Here is a 26,734-nt window from a genome sequence, read left to right on the forward strand (position 1 = left end):
ATCCACGCCACATTGCTTCAGTTTCCTAATTAACCACAATTATATAATCTCTTTCCTTAATTTAAACCATCTTCTTGCAAAGAGTGAAACTATTGAACCTTAGTTCAATAACCCAAACCCTGACAAATCACATTAAAATGCCCCTTAAACCATAATAGCATTCCCTGAAGACCAACCGTACAGCAGCACACAGTCGCAACAGTGAAAGATATACAGTGATGCACAACCTGCATGTAGCCTCGTAGCTGAACTTCTGGGTTTGACATAATGTAGAGGTGATCCACAACATCCTGATCATATCATCATTAGTTAGTGTACGCACAACACACTGCAATGAACCATTGGTGACGTGGATGGATAATACCAAATGCAATAGTTGCCACAGAGTGTAGAGAAGCCAAAGTGTAACAAAGTACAGTACTTGGGTAAATGCATGTGGTTCAAGTACAGTGCTTAATATTAAAATGTGAGGAAAGTGGTGCGAGAGGCTCATTTTCATCCACTGTTTTGTTCTGTTGAAGAGACTAAAGGAACTAAACAGTCTGCAGCACCTTTCAACACACAGACGCCCCTCTCCCTCTTTCGCCATCCCTGTATTTACTCTTTTAAAAACACTGTCACACAGCCTGACGAACTGACAGAAGTTATCATTACACAAAGCGCTCGATTCCATAATTTATAGAGGTCCCCCGTCCCAGTCGTGTGGAATTCTCCCAAAATAAATTCAAGTAAACACTTACGCGACAAAGAGGCACTCACAGTGGCCTGGTATGCATAAACATTATGAACAGTGTGACAGTGTAATCCCAACCCCACACCCCCCAACACACACACACACACACACACAGACATATATACCCAACTGCACAGCAAAGCACTGACTTCAGGCTGGGGTTTGGAATCGAGCCTAAAACCCACCAACCCCGATCCCCAACACCTCCCATCCACCACCCTCCCACCCCACACCTGACTCCTGACACCAGACTCCAATCTGTCTTTCATCTCAATAAGCGCCCACCCCCCCCCCCCCCCCAAAAAACATGTTGTTTTGAAGAAGCACATTCAGCAAGTTCATCTCCGGGGATGTTTCTGTTTTCTTTTCCCCAGGATGTCTTATTGTTTCAGCAACACAAGATGTCGTAAATCATTCGGCCCTTTGCCTACGTCTGGCCTTTGTTTAAGAGACAGAAATAAGCTTTTATCATGATGCACTGGTGAACGTAAGTGGCAGATATAAAGGATGCAGCCCAAAACATGATTAGGGACGTGTGGGAGCTTATGGTGCTTTACTTACCTTTTAACTAGCAGATGATACTCTGCAGGGAAACAACTCTCTTCATAAATTAGTGGAACAAAACCTACAAAGTGTCACCTACACAGATTTAGCTGACTGTCATAGGTATTTAATACTGATATTGATAATGGATTTCCTCTGTTTGGATTTCCCTCTTCCTTGAGGATTGTAACCAAATGGGGATAGTGGACGGTTGCTATTGGATTTCAAAGGGAATGTTTAGAAACCTGATCCGACCCTCCAGCGAGCATACCTTCTACACCCACATCTCCCTCACCCCTCATCCTAAATCACTCCACTGGAGCAGTGTAAACAAACTTCAGTTTGCTCTCTGATATTGAGAGGTTAAGACGAGCGGCAATCCTCCACTATGACAACACGGCCTCAGACAGACGATGTCATCTGTCTTACCTCACTCTCCATCCATCACAACGCCGGAGTCGACATGTCTGACAGTCCCACTCTCACTTTTCTCTGCTGGCACAGGCCTCCACATCTGTCACATTTTCCTCCCGAGCTTACTTTTATTGCTTTTATTCTAACTCCGCCCTCCTTCCCCTGTGAATTCATGGACACCTGAAGGGCAAGCAAGCAGGGAGAAAAGCTATTGATTAGTCATGGTATCTGATGTCATCCTGGCTCCATAAACACTTACTCAATTGGCACTCGGCTACCTATAAAATGCGAGAAAGGAATGTGACGACCACATTGGCCAAAAAAAATGAGATCATTTGAAGAGCTGCAAATATTTGTAAAATGCTGACGCATGTAAAATAACTGAATCACTTGTTTATTTTGTATGTAAGTCAGTTCTAGCAAATAGTTTGAAAGTTAAACATGATAAAACATGAAATTGATTAAAACAGGTACAGAAATACCAGAAGGCAGTGATAAGGATGTAAATCATAACCCCTTCGGCCTTTCACACAAATCTGTTATAAGTAATGATATTATTAGCTAATAGATACTGATTTATTTATATAAATATATTGGTCTAACTCTTTGATCTACACTGAAATACAGTCAGATACTGGATGCACTGCCTGGAGGAGCTTGCGTTTCGTGCAGAATTGCCAGTGTTAATAAATAATAACACAACATGATAACAAAAAGAGCAGAATATGAGAGTAAATTCAAAAATAAGAACCGTAACAATAGAGAGTCGGAGAAGTTATTGTACAAATGCCGCTTTTTGACGTGAAACCCGGTTTCAATAGTTCAATAGTTTCTCTTAACACCCACAGGGTAGGAATAAGGAGGAATCTCCCTCTGCTGTGAAACTGAGGTAACAAAGTCAAACTGTATCTAGCAGACAGAAGGTGCCAGCGGGAAGTTTGCCCTTGTGATCTCTGTATAATCTGCTCTGGGGAAGACACAGCTCCTCTCCGTACCACCATCAAAGGCTCCTCTGCTTAACTTTCAGACTCACATCCTAATCTGATTGAGGAGGAGAGAAAATATTGACCATCTCACAGGACAAAGCCGTGTAAATATTTGAAACCACTGCGATGACACCGCAGTGGAAATTTTGCTCAATTATTGACAGTTAAACCAAATTATTTAGAAATGCCCTCGAATGGCGCTTTTTCATTTCACGTTTCACATCGCGTTGTTCTGACGGGACACAGTTTGGAAAGTCATTTCTTTTTTCTTCCCTCATCACGTCACTGAGAACTCCACAGTGCCGGTGGCACCAGGGGAGGCGCACTGAAAAATCAGCAGCAGGCCGTGAACAAGGCCCCGGTGCCGGAAGACCTGTGTGCAACAACCAGCTCTATCGGTGAATTTCACAGGTCATTACTCTGGCTCCAGCCATCGCAGCCTCCAGTGGCTCTGGAGACGACCAGCTTTTTCTCAGAGACAACAGCTTACTGGGCTTTGTGCTAGCTAAACAAGCGTGTCTGTCTCACAGCAGTAGATTAATGTCTAGATAGAGGGTTTGGTCCTCGGGGAGACCTGTAGAGGAGCCATCCATCAACCTTTGGAGGGCATTACACAATAACAAAATAACAAAATCTGAGAGAGGGGCTCATTGGCTGAACCGTGTCCTCTGAGGCTACAGACAGATATGTGCACAAGAGAAAGAGGCTCGGGAATTAAGTCTTGCCAAAGAGAGGAGGCATCCATTTCCTGAAAAGCGGGGTGGGCACGTAAAAAGAGCTCTCTGTGCTCTGAGGAAGCAAACAGAGCCGATGGCTGAAACCAGGATACAATAAATGATTACTTTCCTGAGCTGTTTAGGCTATAAAATGCCCGTCGTAATTTTCCAGACAGAGAAAGGGGACGCCTTGAAAAGTCTTTGTTTCATTTGACGAGCAGTCCGTAAGCCCAGGGATAATGTGTTGACTACTTTAGAGTATAGGAGCCAGAAAAGCAACAAACCGTCATGTTGGAGAAGCTAAAACCAGAGAATAACTATCAGGTTTGCTCCGGGAAGAACTGAAGCAATCATTCGATCGTCAAAATAGTTGCCTAAACGTTTATTTGTGGCTGATTGACACATTGATTCATCGCTGCAGCTCCACAGTCCTGACCTCTAATTGTTGTCTGGGCCGTAAACGCACCTAAACACCCAAGAACACTTTTCACAGAGTGTCATCTGTGAGAAGTTGTGTGTGGTAAACACACAAACACTCGGCCCTCCACATGAATGACAGTAAACAACACAGGATCTCTGGCTGTTGCCCCCCCCACCCCCTCCTACCCCCCTACCTCCCCGCCCCTGAGGAGAAAGGGGTCACACAAACACAGCATCTGACTGGCTCTTAATTTGTTTAAAGCAGCCCATTCAAACAGGATCCCCAACAGAGAGAAAATCTCGTTTCCAGGGCTGTCGCCATGGCTCGAGCCGGGTTGTTTAGGAAGGAGATCAGGACACCACTGACAACTCAGCTGACTTTCAGTGCACACAGCTTCACAGAGGCGCCAGGTTGTAATTAACACTTTGCAGATTATGTTTACAGGACCAACATGGTCTGCCTGACTTTTATTACCGCCTGGGTTGTACTGCAGCCCCTCGGGGGATACAGTTTGACGTTGGCCTGTCCTGTGTGAGAATATCTGATTGGGGTCTGAATCTGCTGACAATATTAAGCTATTTCTTTCCCTATCTGCAGCTTTCATTCATTTATTGGAGCTCATGCTGCTGGTCTAACAGTGGTATTAGAAGAGCAGTGAAACTAATCCATTTCATGGCGGCAGCCAGCAGACAGCTGGCCAGTGAGGAGCTGCAACAAAGCGGCTGATATAATTGCGGTGTAATCATTTTCACGCAGCTCCTCGGTTTCTCCTCAGACAGCATGCAGCGCTTCAGGTTAATGCAGCTAAGGTAATAGAACGACCATCCAGACAAAGGGTGCTTTTTCAATCAAACATTTTGAGGAGCTCTTCCGATTCCTCAGTCTAAGTGAGTCAGATGAACGCGCGGCTCATCACGTGCTGGTTAAGTCGCAGGATCACAGCAGCCGGTATCCCATCCCATCACCGGGTTTGATTTGAATGACTGACACATCAGTTGTGGAAAACATCTGCACACATCTGCACCACTAGATGGCAGATACCTCCTGATGTACTCTTTTATGCAACTTCATGCTGTTCAGTGCAGCTAAGTAAAATGTTAGTCTAATTCAATATGCCTTCAGTTCAAGTCTGAAAAAAATGTTGATTAAAATCCAGTAAAAAGAAAAAAGCAATATGCTGCAAATACACAATCAGCATGCAGTGATTACGATTGGAGCCTCTCAACAGCTAACTACAGCAAATGCTACTGTCAGAGTTAATTATAGATCAGAACACACACGTGTCGGCCTTCACAAAAAAAAAAGAAAAAGAAAAAGAACCTAGGTTTCCCCATTTATCTCCCAAAGCCCCACTCATGTGTCTTAAACACTTCACACTGAATTAAACTGAAGTGGAAACCGGCTCTCCAGACTGCAGCACTTCTTTCCACTCCATGGCTGGGTGATAAATCTTTGGTCCTCCATCCTCTGCTGCCTCCTTTTCCTTGTTCCTCTTTTATAAGCTTCCTTTCTCTGTCTCTGCTCAAGCAGCAAAAAGGTTTCACAACACTAATCGAAAAAGAAAAAAGAAAAGGCCCAAGACCAGAGCGGGTTGGTGTGAGTTTGGATCCGAAGAGGAATTAAGGACAATGGGCACAGTGATCTAAAGCACGACATAGGTCCAGTGAAAATGCAAACAACAGGCACTCACGTTTGGACATACAAGAAGAACGCAAAGAAAAGTACGGACGTGCAAATGACACATGTTTTTAAAATGATATCTCATTCCTTTGTCTGGCAGTCTTTTTATAGAAGATTTATTGATCCCCAGTCCATTGACTTACACGAACAGTTTAACAGAGATGAATGAGAGCGATGATGCCAGTCTCATGCCCACTGGAGCTGAAGCTGGTTAGCTGAGCTCGGTATGAAGACTGGAAGAAGGGTTTAACACCAATACTTTATAACGTGCACGTGAGAAGAAAGATTACAACATAAAAGTTACAATGTGGGGGTTGTGGGGGGGCTTACATGCTAGAACTATAGCTATGTTAATATCACTGAAACCAGATTCATGCATTGGGAGATTTAGATCCTCAACATCACATGAGACAAAGGTCAGTCAGGCCTTTCTTTTCAATAAGTCTTACTGCTGTTATCTGGGATAATGGAGGTCCTAAAGTATACATGACATGTTTGTGCAGCACCTTGACATAATCAGCATCCCACAGGCAAGTTATTAACGGTGCTCCATCACCAGGAGAGAGACGTGAAGTGGATTTGGTCTCCACCTCTGATGCTGGTTTCTGCCCTTTGATACCTCTCATACACCTAGAGCACAGGGATTGATGCACAGGAGGTGTATACGCCATTGATTTGAGCCCAACGTAGTCCTCTCAGAAAACTGACCACTGGGTATTCACAAGATAAAATGACCACACTGCCAAGAAAAAACTGCTGCTACTCCTGTGTCAACATTAAGGAAGAGAGCACTGCAAATAAAATATCACGAACCATTCTGAAGCAAAACCTTGGAGCAAGGATGAAGACCATAATACAATATTCTGGTTACCGATGGAAAGCTTCCAGCCTCGTCCTAGCTATATTCCTTTCTTGTTGTGTTATTTTGAAGGTGTCTTTTGCCTTCATTACCAACAGTAGGAAAAGGAAACTTGCAGGAATTATAGCAACAAATATGTTCTGAGCTACAGTCACTACAATCAAAACCTTGTATTGTATTGTATTGAATTCCAAATGTCATCTAACCCCTACATCTGTGCTAAATTTACCAGCCTCGGTTATGAAGAGAATATTGAACGGTATTTCAGGAACCACAAATAATATCAGAAGAGCAGCTTTCCTCAGAAGTTATGGTAGGTAAGAGGCGGAATTAAAAAAGAGGTGGACCTGGAAACAATTTGCAGAGGTCCTGCAGTACATCTGAGAATCTCGCAGACCTCCAGACATAATCTCTTTACTCCACTTTATCTGATCAAAACACAGCCAAGTGTGAAGAGAGGGAATTAATAAATATCCCGAGGCAGCGTGTTATGGTTGTGCAACATGACGGGATGACAGAAAAGACTTGGCATGCACTTGAGAGCAGGTAAACCTGAATACGCTCAAGGCTCGGGCATGAAGGGGGAGGGAGGTGGTGGTGGTGGTGGGGGGGGTGCTTTAGGAGAAGCAGGGAGACACGGGAGAGGAATGATGGACGGCTCACACGCCAGCCATTGTGAGAAAATTATAGTTAGGTGCCGCCAACTGAGGCTGTGTGGCAGCCGGCCAATGCCCCGGGAGAACAAAGAACCAGAATCCCCGTGTGTGTGAGCGAGAGCCGGTCTGCCTGCGGAGCCCCAAACCTTCATATTTACATGCGACGCTCAAGAGTTAATTGCAGTGAATTCCTGCGCTGGGTGCAAAGTGGGGGCTGTTGTTGCTTTATTTTACATAACAAACACACTGTTTCCACTCATTCCTCCCTGTTTCCAGAGATCTTGAACCAAAGACGCGCAAAAAAGGTTCTGGGCTCTTGCAAATCAGTGACGCTTGTGAGACAGAACTCTTCAACCAAATCGAGCAACCGATTAATCATTGTTGTCACATGGTTCAGGGATTACTGAACTGAGTCCAGTTCTTAAATGTCCGCCTTCAAGAATCCAAATGGAGCAGCAACGTGCTGTTCATACATGCTCTGTCATCGTGGAGATTTCATCTTATACACTGCTCTGGTGGCTCTCTGAGTTCCACACATTCCTCCAATTACGCCCGGCACATTTGGGAAATGATTTGCATTTGGTTCTGCTTCTCGGGAAACGTCCACGCGTGTGCGCGCACACTCAGGAGCAGGAGAGCACCGAGAGGCTCCTTGAACAAACCCGACTCATCCTCACAGTAGTTGATGGACAAAAGCCAAAAAGTGTCAGGGTTGCTACGGTTCCTGGTCTTTCGTAAAACGGATGGTGCCCTCTCGACTCTCTCCACTTGGCAGAGCAGGCCCGTGCACATCAAAGTAGGGTCTGACCTTGCATACCAGTTGAGGGTTTGGATTAACGAGTTCTGGACATCAAACAGCAGGATTCCCCCTCCCCAACACACACACATACACACACACACACACACACACACACACAATCAAACGCAGCACAGTGAAATTTACAGCAGACAGAAAAATGCTGGGAGAAGATCAACATCAACCTTGCCACCACATCTCGGTTTGAACATCGCGATCAGGACGCAACAGAGGGGATAGTTCAAAAGCCTCCAATTATGCGATGATGTGCGGGAGAGCGCATGAAGCGGGCTGCATGCCAAACAGCATCCTTTAACAAACAAATCCAACTTTGGACAGGACGTGTCTGCCTTTCAGCGGGCTCACAACCAACAAACTATTTATGCAAGAGCAAGGGACACATGTTCCTGATTCAGATTTCTCTAACTTAATTTACCAAATCACATTTATGTTTTCACAAAAAAAAATAGTAATTCTAGAGTGAAAATATGAAAATGAATGATGGAGATAAGAATACTTGTTGAAAAGTACTGAAATTAAAAGATAAAAGATGGATCCTTCCACTTCTACACAACAGGACAGCTGGTCGTTCATCCCAGAAAGTATTTAGCAGATAACAATGGGATTTAGTACAAAGTAATTAGAACTTCTTAAGGCCCAAAGTTTGGATGATGTCTGAAAACAGCTATAAATGTTATCATAAAGAGATTATTAATCTTTCAAATGGAGTTAACAGTGCACACATACAGAGATATGGACGGTTTCAGATGATATTCAGAAACGTAACAAGTCCGGGTCGAACCATACAGAGATCTTCTATGTTTAAGAATGACAATAAAAAGGCACAGGTCTGTTAGGTCAGGATCACTGTAACTACTATTTGGGTGATAAAACAGTGTGTTGTCTGATTAAAATTATTTTTTTGAATACGACAACCACAGCAGCACATACTGGACTGTAGAGTTGCTGACATGAGGCAGGATATGCTACAACTAACCCTTCTTTCATTACTTAGTAATTTACGTTCTCAACTGTGTCCAACCTCATGTCTTCTGTCTTGTTGTGTCCAAACCCAACTATTCAGGTTTCCCTTTATTACATTTTGAGACACAGGAACTGTTTTTTTTTTTTTTTTTTTTAATGACTAAAACAATCTCTAGTAGTAGTACGCAATTATTTTTCTGTCAAATAACTAATAAACAAGTTTCTTCAACTTTACAAACACTTACAGGGACCAACAGCCCATCAGAGGCGGCTCTCTTAAACATGCTACACACAGTTAGGTCTCAAACCAAACAGGCTTTCAACAGAACACAGGTTAAATTTTGGACAAATGATTCAGAGAAACTTATTATAAATACCTGATTTGTTTACAGTAACTAAACAACTGGTTTTAAGCAACTAAAGGCTAACTGTCAAATTGGTAACTGACCATCATGACAGGAAGAAGCACATCGTCTGTCCTTACAGAAAGTACGAGGCAGTAGTTTACCTAGTGAACACATACTGTACTTACTGTAGAGGACACCAGAGAAAAAGTCACAACAGTAAAACACTAAGCAGAGCAGCAAATACTGTGGTTATTTGAATGTTAACTTCAGAGAGCTAAAGCAGTAAAAGTACAAATGCTCTAGAACTTTACAAAATACATTTGTTTTAATGTCTAAACCATTAAATAAAGGGGAAAAACAAGTACATTTCCCCCAAATGAAGCTTAGTAGACAGTATGCAAAAGTCAGTTTTCTGTGGAATAATAAATAATCTTATTTCCAACTTTAGGACTATTAGGTTGTACTGAAAAAACACAAATAAATTGCTTTAGGGCTTGTGGTTGTAGCAGGCACTAATCCACTGTATATACAGTACATTAAAACAATGGCAGGTGGTGAATGATAGAAGTCCATACTTTCCAAAAGAAGTTATTGAAAATAAAAACACTCCATCATTAGTAGTAATTCAGACTAATTCCTGGCTTTTTAAGGTGAAATTATACATCTCATATGAAATGTGTCTAGCAAAACCAGTTCTGTTGCCAGTAAAAACCTTCTCCGGGCTACCAGCAGCATGAAGATCAAAAGATAGCCTTCAGCTTTCATCACTGCATAAAAGCACTAAGCTGTAGCTGTGTATCATTTCATTACAGTGTGCCGGTCCAAGCGCAGGGGTGAACGTGTATTCAGAGCCTGCAAACCTGATCATTACAGCACATCCTTTCATGTGCTCCACTGTTTAACGACATTATTTGAAATTTGTCATTTGCACTGAATAAACAGTTTTTTGCAGTCTTTTGCAAAGTAAGCTGCCGGGCTCGGCTTGTTGTTATATGCGTAATGAAGGTGCCACAAAGGCTACCTTTGGCCCATTAGAGAGCCGGTGAAAGTTATTAAAGCTAATTTTATCATCCATAATGAAAAATGAATGACTTGTGTTTGATATTGTTGGCAAAGCTAACAAGGAGAAGTTTGCTTTGATCAAGAAAATATCTGAACCCTGTAGGAGAATTTAATCACCAACAAGGTTTTGGCTTCAGTATATCTGCATAGAAAAAAAAAGAGGTTGATTAGGTTAAGGGGGAGGGAGTAGAAAGAGCCATAAAGCGAGGCCATACCCAAAGAGATCATTAAGTTAATGGATTGCTGGTGGCTAAAAGCATTACAGTTGTGGGTATATCACGCTGCAGAGGCCTGTGGACAGCCGCAGATGAGAAGCGACGATGCTGAGAGGCAGCTCACAAGTGACGAGAGGCATTAGCAGCCCCACATCCTGCAGTCTGCAGCTGGTATATGCAGGCACCGAGCGCGCTGTCAGCTCGTATTACCCCCACACGCAAATCATCCGAGTGGCACAGCACTGTGCCTTCACCGGGCACAGAAAGAAAAAAACGGTGGGAAAGGAAAGATAGAAAGAAGGAATTACGTGTGTTCCTCAGATAAGTAACATTAGGACTGTCAGGGTTAGGGTTAGAAAAATAATCAGGGGAAAGAGAGCGATAGGGTTACAGAGAGCTGCGCGCATGGCACCTGGCAGTTAAAGTCAAACGAATCGGGTTAAAGTCCACAGAAAGACATAAATGTATATCATATACATTTAAAGAAGTTACACTTGATGTATTTCCAGGACAGCTGTTAACTGTCTAGCCTCTGAGCCTTCTGGGAGCTTTCATGCCTGACTGTGACACCCAACTTAAAATAGGTGGATATCCGCAGAGGTTGTCGACTGTGAATCGTGAGCTTTATGCAGCGGGGCAAATGGTATCATGTAAAAGACAAGAGGATCAGTGTCAAACACCGAGGATCCAACACACGCATGCATCAAAGGCTATTTATTCTGTTTGTTCAAGCTGCATTGTGCAGATCTTTGCCCTCACATCACTATCCGGTGACAAGTACAGGGATTTGTTTGCTGCATGAGTACGTGCAGAGCTGGCTCTGAGGCTAAGGAGCATCATTATGGACTAAACACAACTAAAACAAAACACAGGCTTTCTGGTGCCCCACAGTCTACCCAACCGAGTCTCTGGAAAAACAAAGGGAGGGGGAGTTGTCTTAGTCAGTATGAGAGACAGAGAAATTAGAGAAAGTCATTTATTGAAATCTATAGTTGTAAATTCAACCAGACCCACCAGTGGCTCCATCTTTGCAAAGCTCAGTTTGGCCTGCTTTGCTTAAACACATAGAATTGCAGATATACTGTACAAATATGTCCATTTGAATTTTGAAGAACGCCTAATGACAAATTTCATTTCATTTGAATATAATAGTGCAAATAATTTAACCTCAGTATGAGAAGTCTAAACTAGTCCCAACCCAAACATGAATATCAAGTGTCTGTGATCCTGATGTAAACTTTTATTTTGAGACACTGGAGGTTTAAAGAGTTTATAGAGATAGACCTGACTGCCAAGATGTCCAGAAGTATTTGTATTAAGAGCTAAATCTATTTATTGTATCACAATTCATACAGAGAAAAGACTTCAGTTGCAGCTGAGCGAGGTGCTGAACGTTGTACCAGCGTTTATTTGTGCTTTTACTGAAGCCCTGTACATTTTTCCACTTCTACTCAACTACATTTATTCGACAGCTGATCTAATGGTCATTCTGCAGATTCATATTTCACTAAGTTTAAATTGGCTTCACCATCTCTGGCTACAGTGTTTCACTGCTGCTCAAGCATTTATGCATGTGTATTATGTTCCAGTGATACTGTAACACTGACAGGGAGGATTACTGTTCAAACGTTTGAGGTCACTAAAGATCTTTTTTGTTTGTTTTGCATGGAAATTGCAGAATTTTGTTTTCTCCATTGCTTTGTTTCAAGCGCTGCTAAGTGCTCATCAGTGTTTGTTGTAAGGTTTTTGGACCCAGCTTCAGGGGATCACTTGTTAGTCCTTCAGTCACTTAAGCTTGGAGGTAACTTGTGTCTTTATCTTCTTCCTCGCCCCTCTAAAGGAAAAACCTCTGGTATATCTGGGATTTTAAAAACCTTTAACCAAAAGAGTAGCTCAGCTACAGGGTAAGATGTGAAGTATCGGCCTCTCCCAGTGAAGAAGGAGTCCAGCTCCTCTCTTGAGCTCAGCTCCTGCTGGGTTGCAAATGGGGAGGAGTGTTTGTGCAGATGAAAGAGTGAAAACTATTGGCAGCTGCTGATTCCTCTCTGCTGCCTCCTTTATCAGCATGTAATGTGTCTGATGTATGACTGACAGCTTTACAGTGATAAGATAGTGCCAGTTAACTGGAAGCCAGTGGAGAACTATTCACCATGTGTTATTTGTAAATTCATATTAAACTATTGTTATGAAACAAAAACCCTTTAGAAACATGTTCCGTCTTTTGTTGCCATAAATATGTAGAGTTATTACATAATTGTAACAGCCTAGGACTAAAGTCGACCATCTTTCACTACATAAGTGCATGATTGTAGAAAGCACCCAAAGGGTGTGCATGAGAATCACGCTGTGGCAAATGGGGGGTATCCAAACTTGTCAGACTGAGTCCAAGCGATCAAAACAAGAAATGAAATAAAAAGGAAAACAATTATAATGAGTTCAGTGTTGTTTTATTGTATGAATATAAAGAATAAATAGCAATTTCCCTTAATTTACAGGATAAAACAAGTCACAGATACACAGCTGTATCACCGATCCACGTTTAACTCTGAGGTCAATCTGTTTCATCCAAATATGGAAAACAGCTTAGTCCTTACGTGGCTCTCTGCGCCATATCTCCATAAATACAAAATATATAACCGATACTCTCCACAAATAAAGTAGACTCTGGTTACAAATAATACTGACTTTGTACAGGGAGTATATAATAGCATGGCACCGCATATACAGAAAATACATTCCTACACTCGGTAGTGCACGTGAAAAATAAAGAAAATCACAAAAAAAAAAAAATAAAATAAAATAAAATAAATCAGCTTATAATTTAATTTTGCTGCTCGGAGTCTTTAACTGGAACACGAGCACTTGCAGTCTGTGATGACCGGGTACTGCACCGGTATCCACGCGCATTTGAGTCCCCCTTTCCTCTGCACGCATCTCCACCTCAGTACAGTCAGGTGGGTCGAGTTCGAAGGTCTACACACCATCCCCTCCGGAACCGAGCACGACCTTTTGCTCAGGCAGCTGCCCGCCCGAACGAACCTCGGCCAGAACCTGTTGCCCAGGTCGGTCCAGGTGTACACGACCGGACAGAAGGAGTACGCCCACAGCCACTGCTGCAGCCTCCGCTTCAGTTTTTTGCTGGGCTTGTGCTTCTTGCCGAACTGGACGTCAAAATCCACCGCTCTGATTTCCTTCGGCAGTACTCCAGCGGGTCTCTGGCTCTCAAAGTCATCCAGCTCACCGTTCCCGGCGTATTTGCTGTCCACGGGCGGCAGAACCGACAAAAAGCGGCTGTCAAAATCTCCCAGAACGCTCTTCAGCTCGGTCTCGTTAAGGTCCCGCTCCTTGGGGTCGAAGACCGGATCTGGATCCTCTTTTAATTCCACAAGTGGCAAACTGTCACTCGGGATGGGACGGAGAAGGTAGTAGTGCTGACAACTTCCCCTGTCAATTAGAAGTCCTAGAGACAGCACCAGGAGATACATGGCCACGCACTGATGCGACTGATCCATGTCAGACGGTGTTCAGTGCGCACACGGAGTCGCTTCAGAACCACTTTTTTTTTTTTTTTTGTGCGCAATTACGCGTGAGCCGCAACCGCTGCGTACTGAGCGTCCTTTAAAGTTCACAGGTTCCCATGATAAAAAAAAAACCTGTGAAAGACACCAAAAAAAAAAAAAAAAAAAAAAAAAGCTTGAGTGGGAGCTATGTGTAACGATGAACTAGCGTGACAAAGCTCAGATGTCTCCTCGTGCTCCTGGAGCGCGTGCTCGGCATGATGCTCCCGTTGTGTGCTCTGCAGAAACTCTCACATCGTAACCCGCGACCTCCGTTATATCCCCCGCACGCATCGTGATGTAATTCGTGTGCCCCTCTTTGAATGTGGGTTTGTTGTCTAGGAGGAGATCCCCAATACCTCCTTCTTCCACCGCACAGGAGGAGGAGGGGGGTGGGGGGGTGCAGAGAGAGGAGACGCCCCCTGTCGGTTTTTCAGACTTCCTCAAGTCAGGCTCACAGTGGGAATGACTGATGAAGTTTGAAGTTCTTCAGCCTCCCACATCACCCAACACTTCACTACCACATACTAATATTTTATTGCATGACTCTCGCACTTGCGTAAAAGAGCATTTTGATTTGTTGTATTAGCGCTTCACTTAACTTGAAGACATAATTCTGATAAAAACTACATTTAGATTTAAGTTCAGTGACTGGTGTGATGCCCTTTTTTGCTGTAATACCAATAACTTAAACATTTTTGCAGCTGTTTATCAGCCCTGCACATAAGCTTGCACCGATTTTTGCTCATTCCCTCTAAGAGAACAGCTTCACCTTAGAGATGTTATTTGGATTTCTTGCATGAAGTGTTGTTTTCTCTAATGTGACCTTTTCCTGCAGAATTTGCTTCTACAACTCCGAATTCAAAGCTCCATCAGCGATGGTGACAGTAAAGTAGGCCCAAATCATGATACTGCCACCACCATATTTCACCAATGAGATTAGGTTTTTATGCTAGAATGCAGTGTTTGGCTCTAACCAAATGTAACACGTCTTATTCTGATTTCTACTTTGGTTTCATCCATCTACAGAGCATTAATTCAGTAGCATGTCCTTGATTAGATGGTAGCCTGGTTAGATAGTGAACTCGCTCAGCTTCAGTTTTCGTTTTGTATTAAGATGATCCGGCTTGGCTCTCACCCGACGGCAGCTATACTCCATCACAGTATCTACGAATAAAGTTAGCTTCACACCTTTTTTGCCTTGCTAGGTTCCTCAGTAGGGTAAATTTAGAAACAATCAACCTCAGACGAGATCGAACTCTGATGGTGGAGACCCAGATTTCTCTATGTTAAATAAGGCATGGCCTCCCAGGCTCACACCACACTGACTGAAACATCTGACTCTAATTTCCCCTTCAATGAACAGATGATCCTAGAGAGTCACATACTTTTGCCACACTCGAGTATTGAAAGAATTAAATTACTTTCCACAGTAAATATATTAATGCATTATAAATTATATATAAAGTGCATTTTTCCCTCACTTCTTTAATTGGATTACCTATTTGAGGGCTTGCGTGAAAATCTAATTTAGCTTTAGTCCACATTTCTGCAGAAACATCACTGTGCATAGTCCTCCTGAAGAAAGCATCATCAAAATACATGCCATCTTATTTTTAGACAATGTTAAGTCTATTTTGAGAACTGCATTAGCTTAGATGTTGATGACGGGAGGGAAAACAGTAAATTTAACCTCTAGACTCCAAAGATACCAAATATGTCAGGTTGAATTTTGGACACACAAAACGCTGATTCTTAACGTTTTCACTCCGTGTAGGAACAAACTTAAACTGAAAGTATGTGACGCTGTCAGTCAGTGTTGAGCCGTTCACATGTTTGAAGAAAAGCACAGTTTACAGCCTGTATATGAGATGAAATGGTCTGTTAAGTACACTTTTTGCAGTGTATTTACTGCTTCTGTCCAGCTCAAGAGGGACAATATTTCTACCTGTAACCGTGCCACATCGGCCTCTCAATAAAGCCGGCCAAATTAGCTCCCAAATAAACAGCTCTCGCTAAGCAGCAGCCATGGAAAGTATCACAATTTGCAAACCTGTCTAAACTCATGCTCAGAGAATCATTCTTTGAAAAATAATTTAATGGAAGAACTTAGCCAGCTGCTACATCAGCCATAAACCATCCCCCTTTAGATAAATGCATCTCTGTTTCATTTTGAATAAGCTAATTCACACGAGCACTTGAGCATACGACTCATTTAGTTTACGGTCAGATGATGGTGAAAAGTCTGGAAAATGTCACCCTTATATTTTTCATCTGACCAGCACATATCATAAACTATCGCTCCCCACCCAAAAAAAAAGAAGAGGCTTGACAGACAGGCTCACTCCAGGGCATTAACGTGTGAGATGCAGCACAGTAAGATTGAATGTCATTAAAGATTAAGATTTTTTTCCCAACCTAAAGGGAGAACTTGCAGCTCTTAATTGCGCACTTGAAGACGTTTCAAAACGAAATTGGCAGCTTTTTTCGTCTTAAGAAAGAATATTTCACGCCCTGGAATATTTCATTTCAAATGTGGCTGCACGGGTGAAGTATGGTTCCCATTAAGTGTCATAAGGATTGCCAGGCTCATTTAACGCTGAGTTGTTTTTGTTTCTTCTAATCCTTTCCTACTGTTTTACCACAGGAACATTTTGATAGTGAAATATTCCTCCTTAAGAAGACAGGCTACTTGAGACAGACGTCTGCTTAATTGAGGAGTTTTCTTCTCTCTTTTTTTTTTTTTTTTTTATTCCCGAGTTAACCAAACACAGTTCCTTCTGGCTAATAAAACCAACTGACATAATGACCTCTTGCGGAGTCTGGATCCTGACGACTTTAAAACCAGAGGTTGAAGATATCCACTGAAAAAGAATCTGCTTGTTTGAGCCGTGCATTGGCCGGCGTGGCCGTCCCTGCTGGTTTTTCATATAGTGAGAATAAGCAGGCTGCTTCTTGTTGGCAGCCAACCTTCTGCGCTGGTACCAACAAAACACACTCAGGTAGAAACACACACAACAGGATTATGATGGCTTTTATCAACAGCTAACCACACAGACCCGACATATTTAGAAAGTCTATTTTGACGGGCGTTTTTGACATAATCGTATAATTCGAGCAGACTTGCGAGGCTTGATGTCCCATCTGTAGTGGCTCTACGCAGAAGGCTGTCAATGACAGAGCACATACAGTGTCATTCAGAAAACAAAGCACCTTTCACACGCTTTATCTCCCCCAGTACGCTGTTTTCACACCTCGTGCTAATTGAGGCCACACTGCCAAGCTGAATACACACAGACACGAGGTGGGTGCTACTCTGTTTACTCTGGCACTTGGGAGATGTGCAATTTGCTAGTTTGTTTAGCGCTTTTTCCATTCCTCTGCAATCCAAGAGCACACAATCACAATAATTACTCCTGCTGTGAGCGTAATTAAAATTAACTGACCATGAGTCGGATGGCAGACTGCATTCTTGCAAATCACATTATTTTGGTCCTGTTTGAGAATTTTGTTTGGGAGCTTTGGTGGCTGATGTTGACTAATTGTCTACAGGGTTATTCTTCTTTTAAGTATCCTAGTCCACACCAAACACCTAACCTGTAGCTGCAGAAGTATAATCAAACAATCCTATTCAAATTTTTCTCCAGAGGATCCAGAGTTGATGCTCAAGGCACCTACAGTGTGTGCTTCTTCAAATTCACATCATCTCAAAAGGTCAAAGACCAAAGTACTCAATGATTACTAGAAAAAAAAAATTTAATTAGTATTTGGTTGCACAGGTGACACATGCAGGAGTTTATCAGTGTAACGCATGTTTAAAAAAACACAGAACAACCAGTATGCAGTGACCAAAAGCATCTCAAAGAAGACCAAAGGGTTAGCACATCTACTCAGGTACCCCCCTATTCATAACTTAACATAACTAACTGGTAGAGTCCATGCTCCAACAGGTTAGAGGTGTTTTTGGTGGAACAAGGGCGACCTACACAATATTAGGCAGGTTTTAATGTTGTGATCTGATCTGTGTTGGTGACTTGGCACAACAAAATATACACAGGATCCACATCCTGTGGTCGTGCAAAAGCCACCACAGAGTCCAGACCTTATCCCGATTGCAGGAGCTTATCGAAGCAATGCCACAGCGAATGAGTAATCAAAGCCAAAGGCCGTCCAACGAAACGTTAGATGTGTATGTTGTATGACACTTTTGGACGAGCAGTGTAGGATCAGCTTTGATTCAATATAAACTTTATCATGATGTACTGGTCAAACCAAAGACTAAACCATCGACTAAAACTCACCCACAAAGATACAGAGAAACGCAGTCTCTTTGCTAAGAAAGTCCAGGTCAGCAGTTTTGGCTCAGTCTTTATTTTACTGGAATCAAAGTAAACAGTTGGACTCTTGATGGATAATTCAGCATTGGATCAACCTGCCACGTAATATAAATAAAGTCAGACCACGAGTGCAGACACAACGGGCGTCCTCTGCAGCTAATGGGGCATTAAGTACATTTCAGTGCTCTCCTGAAACTGGAGGGTTGATCCCAAGTGGAAGTCTGGCTGGATTTCTACAGGTCTTCAGAAGCCAGAGTTGCAGCGCTACCAGAAGCTCCTGTGAATGAGCGAGCAGGCCAGAAGTCAGAGTGTAGCGGTGGTGTTGGAGGAGGGGTGCTGGGAGGTCGTGGTGTCTCCAGCCTCAATGACACAGACGTCTGTTTGTGCCATGCAGACCCGACACCCCCGCTCCCCCAAACCCACCTTGGTCTCAGACTCTCAGCTCCTAATTCACACTTCATAAATCAAGATGACCTGTCCCCATGTGAATTCATCTCTCCCTGTGTTGGATAATAGTGGCACTATTGTTCCACCGCGAGGATTCATTTCAGAGACATAGACGATCCTCGAGGACGACGTGCAGCCTTGATAGCTATAGCAGGTCCTGGGTAGTCCACATGTAGACGCTCAGGACCGAGCGTGCACTCCTCCGTGTCAGACCATGTCTGGTCGTGTTGTTCGTTATATTTTCAAGTCCTCTGGCAGCTAAAATAGTTCCAAAAATAAGAACACTAATTTGCCAGTGTTTATTTCTGTATGGGAGAAATACTCTAAGTGTTTTTAGCAGGTTGTTTGTGGCACGATGGTTTAACAGTCGGGGCTCTCTGGGAGGTACAGCTCAGTCCACTGCATGGAAAAAGAGCCGACTCTCCCCTTTTTTTAATAAATAAGGTCTTTTATACGAAAATTGGTAATACAGTATAGTTGTGTGTGCGGCTGGCAGGGCAGCATGTGACATCATGAGTGTTGACTCATGAGCAGATGAGTGATGCACACTAAGCTTTTTGCCTCCTCGCAAACTGATGTTTAGTGCCACAGAAACAGCAGTAAAGCCTCTCTCAACTTGTCTGCTGCCCAGTCTCTCTCCATGTGTGTGTGTGTGTGTGTGTGTGTGTGAGTGGAGGTGGGGGAGTCTGGTAATGAAGCAAGTGTTTCTGTGTGTTGCGAAGGGGGCTGTCAGTTCTACACACAGCAGGCCTCCGTCACCTGTTGCCACCGGCGGGAGTCTCAGGCGACGGGCGAGGAGCCAAGCGTGGCGGCCAGTAGCAGGGCTCCGACTCCACCTATAGACAGCTCAAAGGCTGATTTACTCGGCCGCCATCCCAACGGACACTCGTGTATACAGTGTTTTAGTGGCAGCGGCGTACAGCCAGGCCAACGTCTGAGGTTTTACATGTGACCCATCACATGTAGGATAAAACAAACTAGATTATTTGGCAGGAATATATATAAAAAAATAATGTATAGCACAGCTAATTGGTTCTTTCTACAGTGAGTTAGCTCAGATTAAGAACCAAAGCAGGCAGTGGACATACATACATACATTTGTACCTGTACCGTACAGCCATGCCTGCCAACATAGGATCCTCTTGGCTGGATCCCATTGCCTCCCTGAACCCTCTGTGAGAACTCACTGTCTTTCATGCGCCTTGGTAGTGAATCATACAAGCAGCAATATCACTGCACGCTTTTAGTGAGTCTGTACTCTCAGGCCTTCGAAGCTTTGCAGTCTGTTGTGTTGAGATTTTAACTCTACAGTGACAGAATACATGCGACACAAGCAGGCACAGAAGAGTTTCCCAGCAGAACCCGTCTGAATCGAACATATACACAGTGGAAACCAACTTATTTAGACTTCCACGAGCCACTTTGTGTTAGTTTCATTATACCTCAGACTTTGGGCAGACGTGTTTTAAATACAAGGAGGCACCGCTCCATGTAATGATCTCTGTCATCCAGCCGCTCTGCTGCTGTATCTGTCTGTTGTCTTTTGTCATGCACACGCACAGTAGTAAAAAAAAAAACAGAAAAAGACAAACACAGCAGAGGAATCGACATTCACTAGGAGCACTCCACCTGGGGGAAACGTTTTTCTCTAATCCTCTAACCTGATTATGATAAACAGTTTTCTCGTTTACATGGCAGTTAAGAAATCAGCTTCCTCTAGAAAGGCCACTTTAACTGGGTTCCTTAAGCGTGTTGGAAAGAAATAGCCGTGGTCTAAATGGTTTTGTTTACACAAATAATGGACTATTTAATTCTGCTTCCTTGTGTACATCTACACTATTTGATCCACGCTTTCTATTAAGCTGGACAAGAAAATACTGGGAGATCAGATGAGACGCAGAAATGAAGACTGACAGCAAAAGGGCTGAGAATTGAGAGGATAGGGGAGGGGCGGTGGGGATCAGGCCCGGCCAGCCGCTGCGGTAGCAGTCATTGCTGCAGTGGAAAGGGTTAACATGAGACAGTAAAGTGAATCCAGATGTGCTGTTATTATTAATATCTCTGGCTGATGAATGGGAAGGTAAAATTACAGGCGCCAGCCAGGGAGGCCCCGTGTGTTGCCCTACCACCCAGGCGCTTCCCAGCTCACCTCCACAGCTCAGGCAGCAGCAGAAGACCTGGGTGAGACCAGTCAGTGTTCCTCTACGTGGAGTCATCGGGTCAAACAACCTGAGCAGGTAGACAGTCACTTTCTCCTGCACTGAGCTGTGCACAACAGACACTGGCGTTCATACTTAATCTTTATCCAATCGCTGTTCACTTGAAATGATGTGATTTTATATCAGCATCCAAGCTAAACCAGTAGATTTATCTACACACATTCATTTCCCACGATTCAGTAAATTGCCAATTCTGCAGGACAGCTTGTTCTAACTAGTTATGGCTAATAAACCGCCAACCGGGCATGTAGACAACAAGTAAGTTCATTAAAAAATAAACAGGAGCATTAGGTCTAGAACACCATCATTAGTTGCAGGCCTGGAACAAGTGACCACATTAATGAACTGAAAATAAATGACAAATGAGATGAAGACCTCATACAGTGTTATTCACAGGTCTGTGCATTCGAGCCTCTGAAGAAAGAATCGACGTGTTTGTTTAACAATCAGCTGCTATTGAACTGAACTGTGGGGTAGCCCCACGGGCTTGATAGGAAGGAACCTATAATCACTTTATTGGGTCTACGACTTTCTCACACCTCCTCCAATTCACACCTCGCTCAGTCTCTCATGTCGGTTCAACACGCGATTGTGTGGAGACCGGATTTCATACCGTTTCTGGGAGGCAGAGTAGTTTCTTTTCTTTTCTTTTTTCTTTCCTCCCTTTTTCGCCTTTCGCCATAAAATGTGACGCTCGAGCAGTTAAGTTTCTGCGTCCTGTTATTTAACAGGCGCTCTGCTGGTTTAAATCAAGGGTTTCTCCAAAAAATCAAACACTCCCAAATTGAAACATCAGAGCTACAGACCCTTCACGTAATAGTTGTGCAACTGACAATCACACAGTGAGTTGTTTATTTCTCATCTTACCCACATTTGTATTTGCAGACAGCAACACTCCTGTTTTATCTGACACGTGTCTGTGAGTAACATAAGTCATGATGATGATCATCATCATCGGGATTAATTCATGGATATAAGCTGCTTTTTTAAATCTCTGACATTTCCAGTTATTTCCACTTTGCTCTCGTTTCACTCATCTTCCTATTGGAACAAGGAAAAAATGTGCTTTTACCTTTAAGATGACTGCATAAATGAAAGGATATATTTCCTGGTGGGCTCAGGAATTACTGTTAGCCTTTGTTAATAGCTTCCATTTATAAATCCTAATAATACCACAATTTATATTCATTCAGTCTGACAGAAACCAGTATGATAATGAGGATACCAGTGCTACGTGTACTGCTGCTGAAACAGAAAATAACTTTACCCTACAGAACTTAAACGGTTGCTCGATTTACCCCGACTCCTTATCTAATGATGATGACGGTCCATTTTGGTTAAGCTCAGGAGGGCCGGAGTTTACGCCTGCATGCAATGGGCAAGAGGTCTGGAAAAGGAAGATGAAAACAGCACCAACTCAAAAGAAAAAAGAGAAGATATTTTAATAAGACAACGTAAAAACAGAAGTTTTCTTTTTCTAGAATAACATTCGATTTAACAACTACGGTTAAGTTTAGAACCAAAGTCAAGAATTGTCTCATGGCCTTGAGGTTCTTGACAGAAAGTTACAGGTAGGTTGGAGGAAACATGGACAGAAATGTTTTAATAAACATTTTGATGTTTTGTTTTGTTTTTTTATTAGTCGTGAAACTATGATTGAACCTTTCTCAGTGTCTGGGCAACATCCATCAGGCAGATGTTTGGAAATGCACTCATAATAGTGTTTGTCTCTAAAGTGCTGTAATGTGGTTTTCCGCACTGACTGCACTAATTTATATGTTGTGCCAATATAACGTTGCACAAGAGCAACAACAAAGCACTGATAGAGGAAGAAAGTCACGGTGAGGAGGAATTGGTCTGGATCCAGAAGATGGAGCAAACAGGAGACAGCGAGGAGGGTGGAGGAGATGGCAGAGGCAAAGAGAAACAAGCATAAATCCAGTAGGGGAGATGGAGCCTGGCTGGCCACAGGAGCTGTTGTTTTAACCGTCACACACGGCTGTACAAAGGGGGGGTGGTGCACTGGTTCTTGGTGTGATCTGGAGGGGAAGCGGGGTGGTGTCCCTCTCGGGTTGCTGTGCCAAAGAGACTCCTAAGGGAGTTCCCCCAGTCAGCCTCTTTGTCGCTGTCTGCCTCCACCGCCACGCAGCATGGGGCCCCCCCCCCTCACTATCCCTCCACATGACAGCTCAGAAGACAACCTCGCGCTGGATTTACTCACCCTCCTTTGTGCATTTTCAACACAGGGATACCAGACAAATTATGCTTAATGGTGGTGGTTGGCAGAGGAATGGCTCCTTTGTTGCCGGTGCCAAGTGTGTGCCCTTTCTGAGAGAACAAACAAAAAGTCTGGGCCAGGTTGGAGACTTTGAGTTACACGTTGAAGACAGAGTCCAGGTTAGCACCTACACTTTGGTACAGTTGACCTCATTAGACAAAAAACTAAAAAGACTTATGTCCTCACTTCTCTCAAATGAGGATTTTGAGCTTTAGCTTCATGTCTTTGGCCGTTTCAGTTCAGTATAGTTGTTGTTACCGTTCTGGCAGTTTGATGTTTTGAGCTTAATTGTTTATTGCACAGCACTTTTGATTTGGTAAGACCCACATGCTGTAAATAAAAGGCTACTTTCTCATAAAGAAAAGAGCAGTTACATTTCCAGCCAGGATGACTAATAAGAAAGCGCCTGCACAACAGAAGACCTACGGAAATCTGTTTTAGTTGTTGTTTGAGTAAGCAGATTTTTATGCTAAGCACGTTGACTTTGTTCCAAAGTAATTTAAACAAGAACCAATTAACAAATGGGAATGAAACCAGTGTAGAATTTTTCTCAAGATTAAAGTTTACACCTACAGCTTGCTATCCACAGTATGTGATTGATGTGCATTGTTCATAGTTGACAAATCACACGACAAACAGAATCGCAAACTGTAATAAAGCTGAAACTGGTGATATTTCTTGGAAGAGCCACACAGACACTGTTCTTCTGCACCCAACTCTCGCTAAGGCACCAAACATGGATGGAGACACTGCTAAAAATAATCCGGAACATACATCCTTCATGTTTAGGTATTTTTACTGCAATAACAGCGCCTGGCTCTCTGTCATCTAACAGTGTTAGCCCTATCCTTTAGAGCGATGGACAGGCTCCAGTCTCATGAAGGGATATGTTTCCAAAAAATGAAACGCAACAGATTCAAGCTTTAAATTTTTGCCTCCTTCTTGAACTTTTGTATTGTCAGATATTTGAACAGACTACACTATTGTTTATAGGGCTTGTAGAGTTTTTATATGTTACCTTGCTGCTGCAAATAATTGGTAGGACAATAAAAACCTCAACTGAGCTACTTTAATAAAGAATATAATTTCGCAGTAGTTTCATTTTGAGATTTATTTTATTCCTAAACTTTAAAGCTAGTAAAAAAAAAAAAAAACACACACACAATACCATGTTCAGTCTTTGCTGTGGAGCTAACTCAGATTTATCTGCAGTGGAGTTAAATTACACAGCGACTTTCAAAACAGGAAAATGTTACATTGATTAGAAATCAATGTAAGTGCTGTGGGAGCCAGTCAAATACTAGAAGCTAGGATTTCCACTAATTCCAGGAGTCTGAAAAATGAGGAGTGGCAGAGAGAGGAGACTTTTAAAAAAGCTGGAGTCAGTCTGATTGCTCCCCAGGGAGACATTTCCACCCCAGTGTCCCACAAATGACATGTTTGTATGTAACGTAATATGCTTTCTTTAAGAGGTGACACTTTAGTGGGAGACACATTCTTCCCCAAAGCCCTGCAGTCAAACACTGATAATGTGTTGCTTGTTCTACTTCATCTTTTTTTTTTGTCAACTATACCTGCTCAGGTGCTTAGTGCAGTTTGATTTATCCAGACCGCTGATCTACCGGCTAGCTGACAAGAGAATAAACACATTTTTAAATTTGACATAAATATGTATACACCCATAAAGAGAGGAAAGAAGTTAACTGTTAATATTCAATCAGATTCCTTATAAAGATTCTTCAGGACATATTTACTGGACTGTGATATTCGACGTCTGTGCTGCACATACACTGTGTACGCTTTCTTTTCTCACTTTCCTTTCTTTAAGAAGAATGCAAGATCTGCTGTTTGTTGTTTGTTGCAGTTTAACTGTATAGTTGACTTGTACACAACTTTAATGAACCCTATTATGAAGTTTTACATTAATACTCAACTATAACTATCTTTTATTACTCTGGCACAATACTTTGGGCATGTTCATTAAAATGCAACACATGATAAAGTGTTTAGCATTAATTGATATTGGTTGTTAGCGTTTTTTTGATCTGATCTTTAAAAAAAATACGTTGACATATTATAGACATTTTTAAATTCGTATGCATCGCAGACATGAATGGAAAGCCAAACCCTCATCTAGACATGTTGAATTCATTTATAGCCTCTGTAGTAATCCTCTCTGATTATGCTAAATTAGGTGTGATACTTCATACTCTTATTCTCCATCAATCAATTAAGAATCTAATTAGAATAAATCCCAGAAAATAAGTCAAAGGTGCACATGTATAGTGAACTGTTGTACTTGCTTTTTGAATTTGCAGCAGATAAATATTTGCTCTTTGAGGAAAATCTAGATTGATAGATGATCTGCCACGGTGTGACATGGCAATTTGGCAAGGAATGGGGCACTGTCACCAAGGTCCAGTGATCAAAGGAATCGCAGAGGTCAGCAGGACAGGTCAGACTTCACACCCATACCAGTTCTCCTTCAGAACCTCTGCGCATTTTTTCCATCTTGTCCCCTGCTGTGTGGAGGTCTGACTTTTGCCCACAGACTTCTACAGGACAGCCACATTGAAGGCTCGTTTAAGGAGAAACGTAGGGATTGTGTGCATGAAGAAGAAGCCTCCACTGAGCCATTTGTCCCTGCAAGACAGCATCCTGACACATGCTGCATGTAGTCAGAGAGAGAGACATCATCGATGCAACTGACAACAAAATTAAAAAGAACTTGTTAAATAAGAAAATTCAATGTCATAGAGTTTGGCTTTTTCAACACATTTCCATTACACACAGAATTAAGTAACAACAGAGTTTAGCCATAACTCCCTATAAAAAGTGAACAGCAACAAGTTTTTGCAGACTACCACACCTTACCAAGTATTAGTGTTAAAATTGAGTCACAAATATTAGCAAGACACCATCCATCAGGTACTGCACCGGCTTGTGGGTTTCTCCCCACGCTGCTTAGAGACAGTGTAAATGAGTCATGTGTTGAGCCTGCCTCTACATTTGTCAACACCATTTTGGCACCACAAATTATTTGGACGTTGACAGAATGGAAGTACTTGCTGCTAATAAATACAAATTCATCCTCCAAAGGCGCCCTAATTGCAACATATGTGCAGTCATTTGCTGTCTCTGTTTGGGAAACAGGACATCGCTGCAAATTGCATTTTAATGTTGGTTCGTGTTACAACAGTGTACGTGAATCCAATATACCACTCGCTTCCATTTCTAATGCCATCCCACATGGTGGTCATGACATGGCTCAACGTTGACTTGGATATTCCAGACCTGTCTGCCAGCTCCTTCAGAAGTGTCTCTGTTGCAAGGAAACCAAGTTTTTAAAACCTGAAAATCAACAGGAGCGGCTCTAAAGCTTGACCCAGCAGTGCAGACAGGTCAAGCACTTTCCATTTGCTCCCTGACAGATCCGTACTTGCACTGCAGATGTGAACATGTTCTATTCATGAAGTGATACCAC

At 42.7% G+C, this 26,734-nt stretch overlaps 1 protein-coding gene across 1 annotated transcript; it reads right to left on the minus strand.

Moving 5' to 3' along the window:
- Positions 1–12,950: 12,950 nt before the first annotated feature.
- On the minus strand, positions 12,951–13,952 carry nog1 (noggin 1). The gene has a single exon (XM_026354348.1). The coding sequence runs from the start codon at positions 13,922–13,924 to the stop codon at positions 13,256–13,258; it is 669 nt and encodes a 222-aa protein (XP_026210133.1). The 5' UTR covers positions 13,925–13,952; the 3' UTR covers positions 12,951–13,255.
- Positions 13,953–26,734: the final 12,782 nt, after the last annotated feature.

This window comes from Anabas testudineus, chromosome 8, assembly GCF_900324465.2.
Source record: "Anabas testudineus chromosome 8, fAnaTes1.2, whole genome shotgun sequence".
NCBI classification, from domain to species: Eukaryota; Metazoa; Chordata; class Actinopteri; order Anabantiformes; family Anabantidae; genus Anabas; species Anabas testudineus.

Bases quoted from the DNA above. Each gene is read 5' to 3' on its own strand.
- nog1 (XM_026354348.1), bottom strand. From the start codon at position 13,924: ATGGATCAGTCGCATCAGTGCGTGGCCATGTATCTCCTGGTGCTGTCT.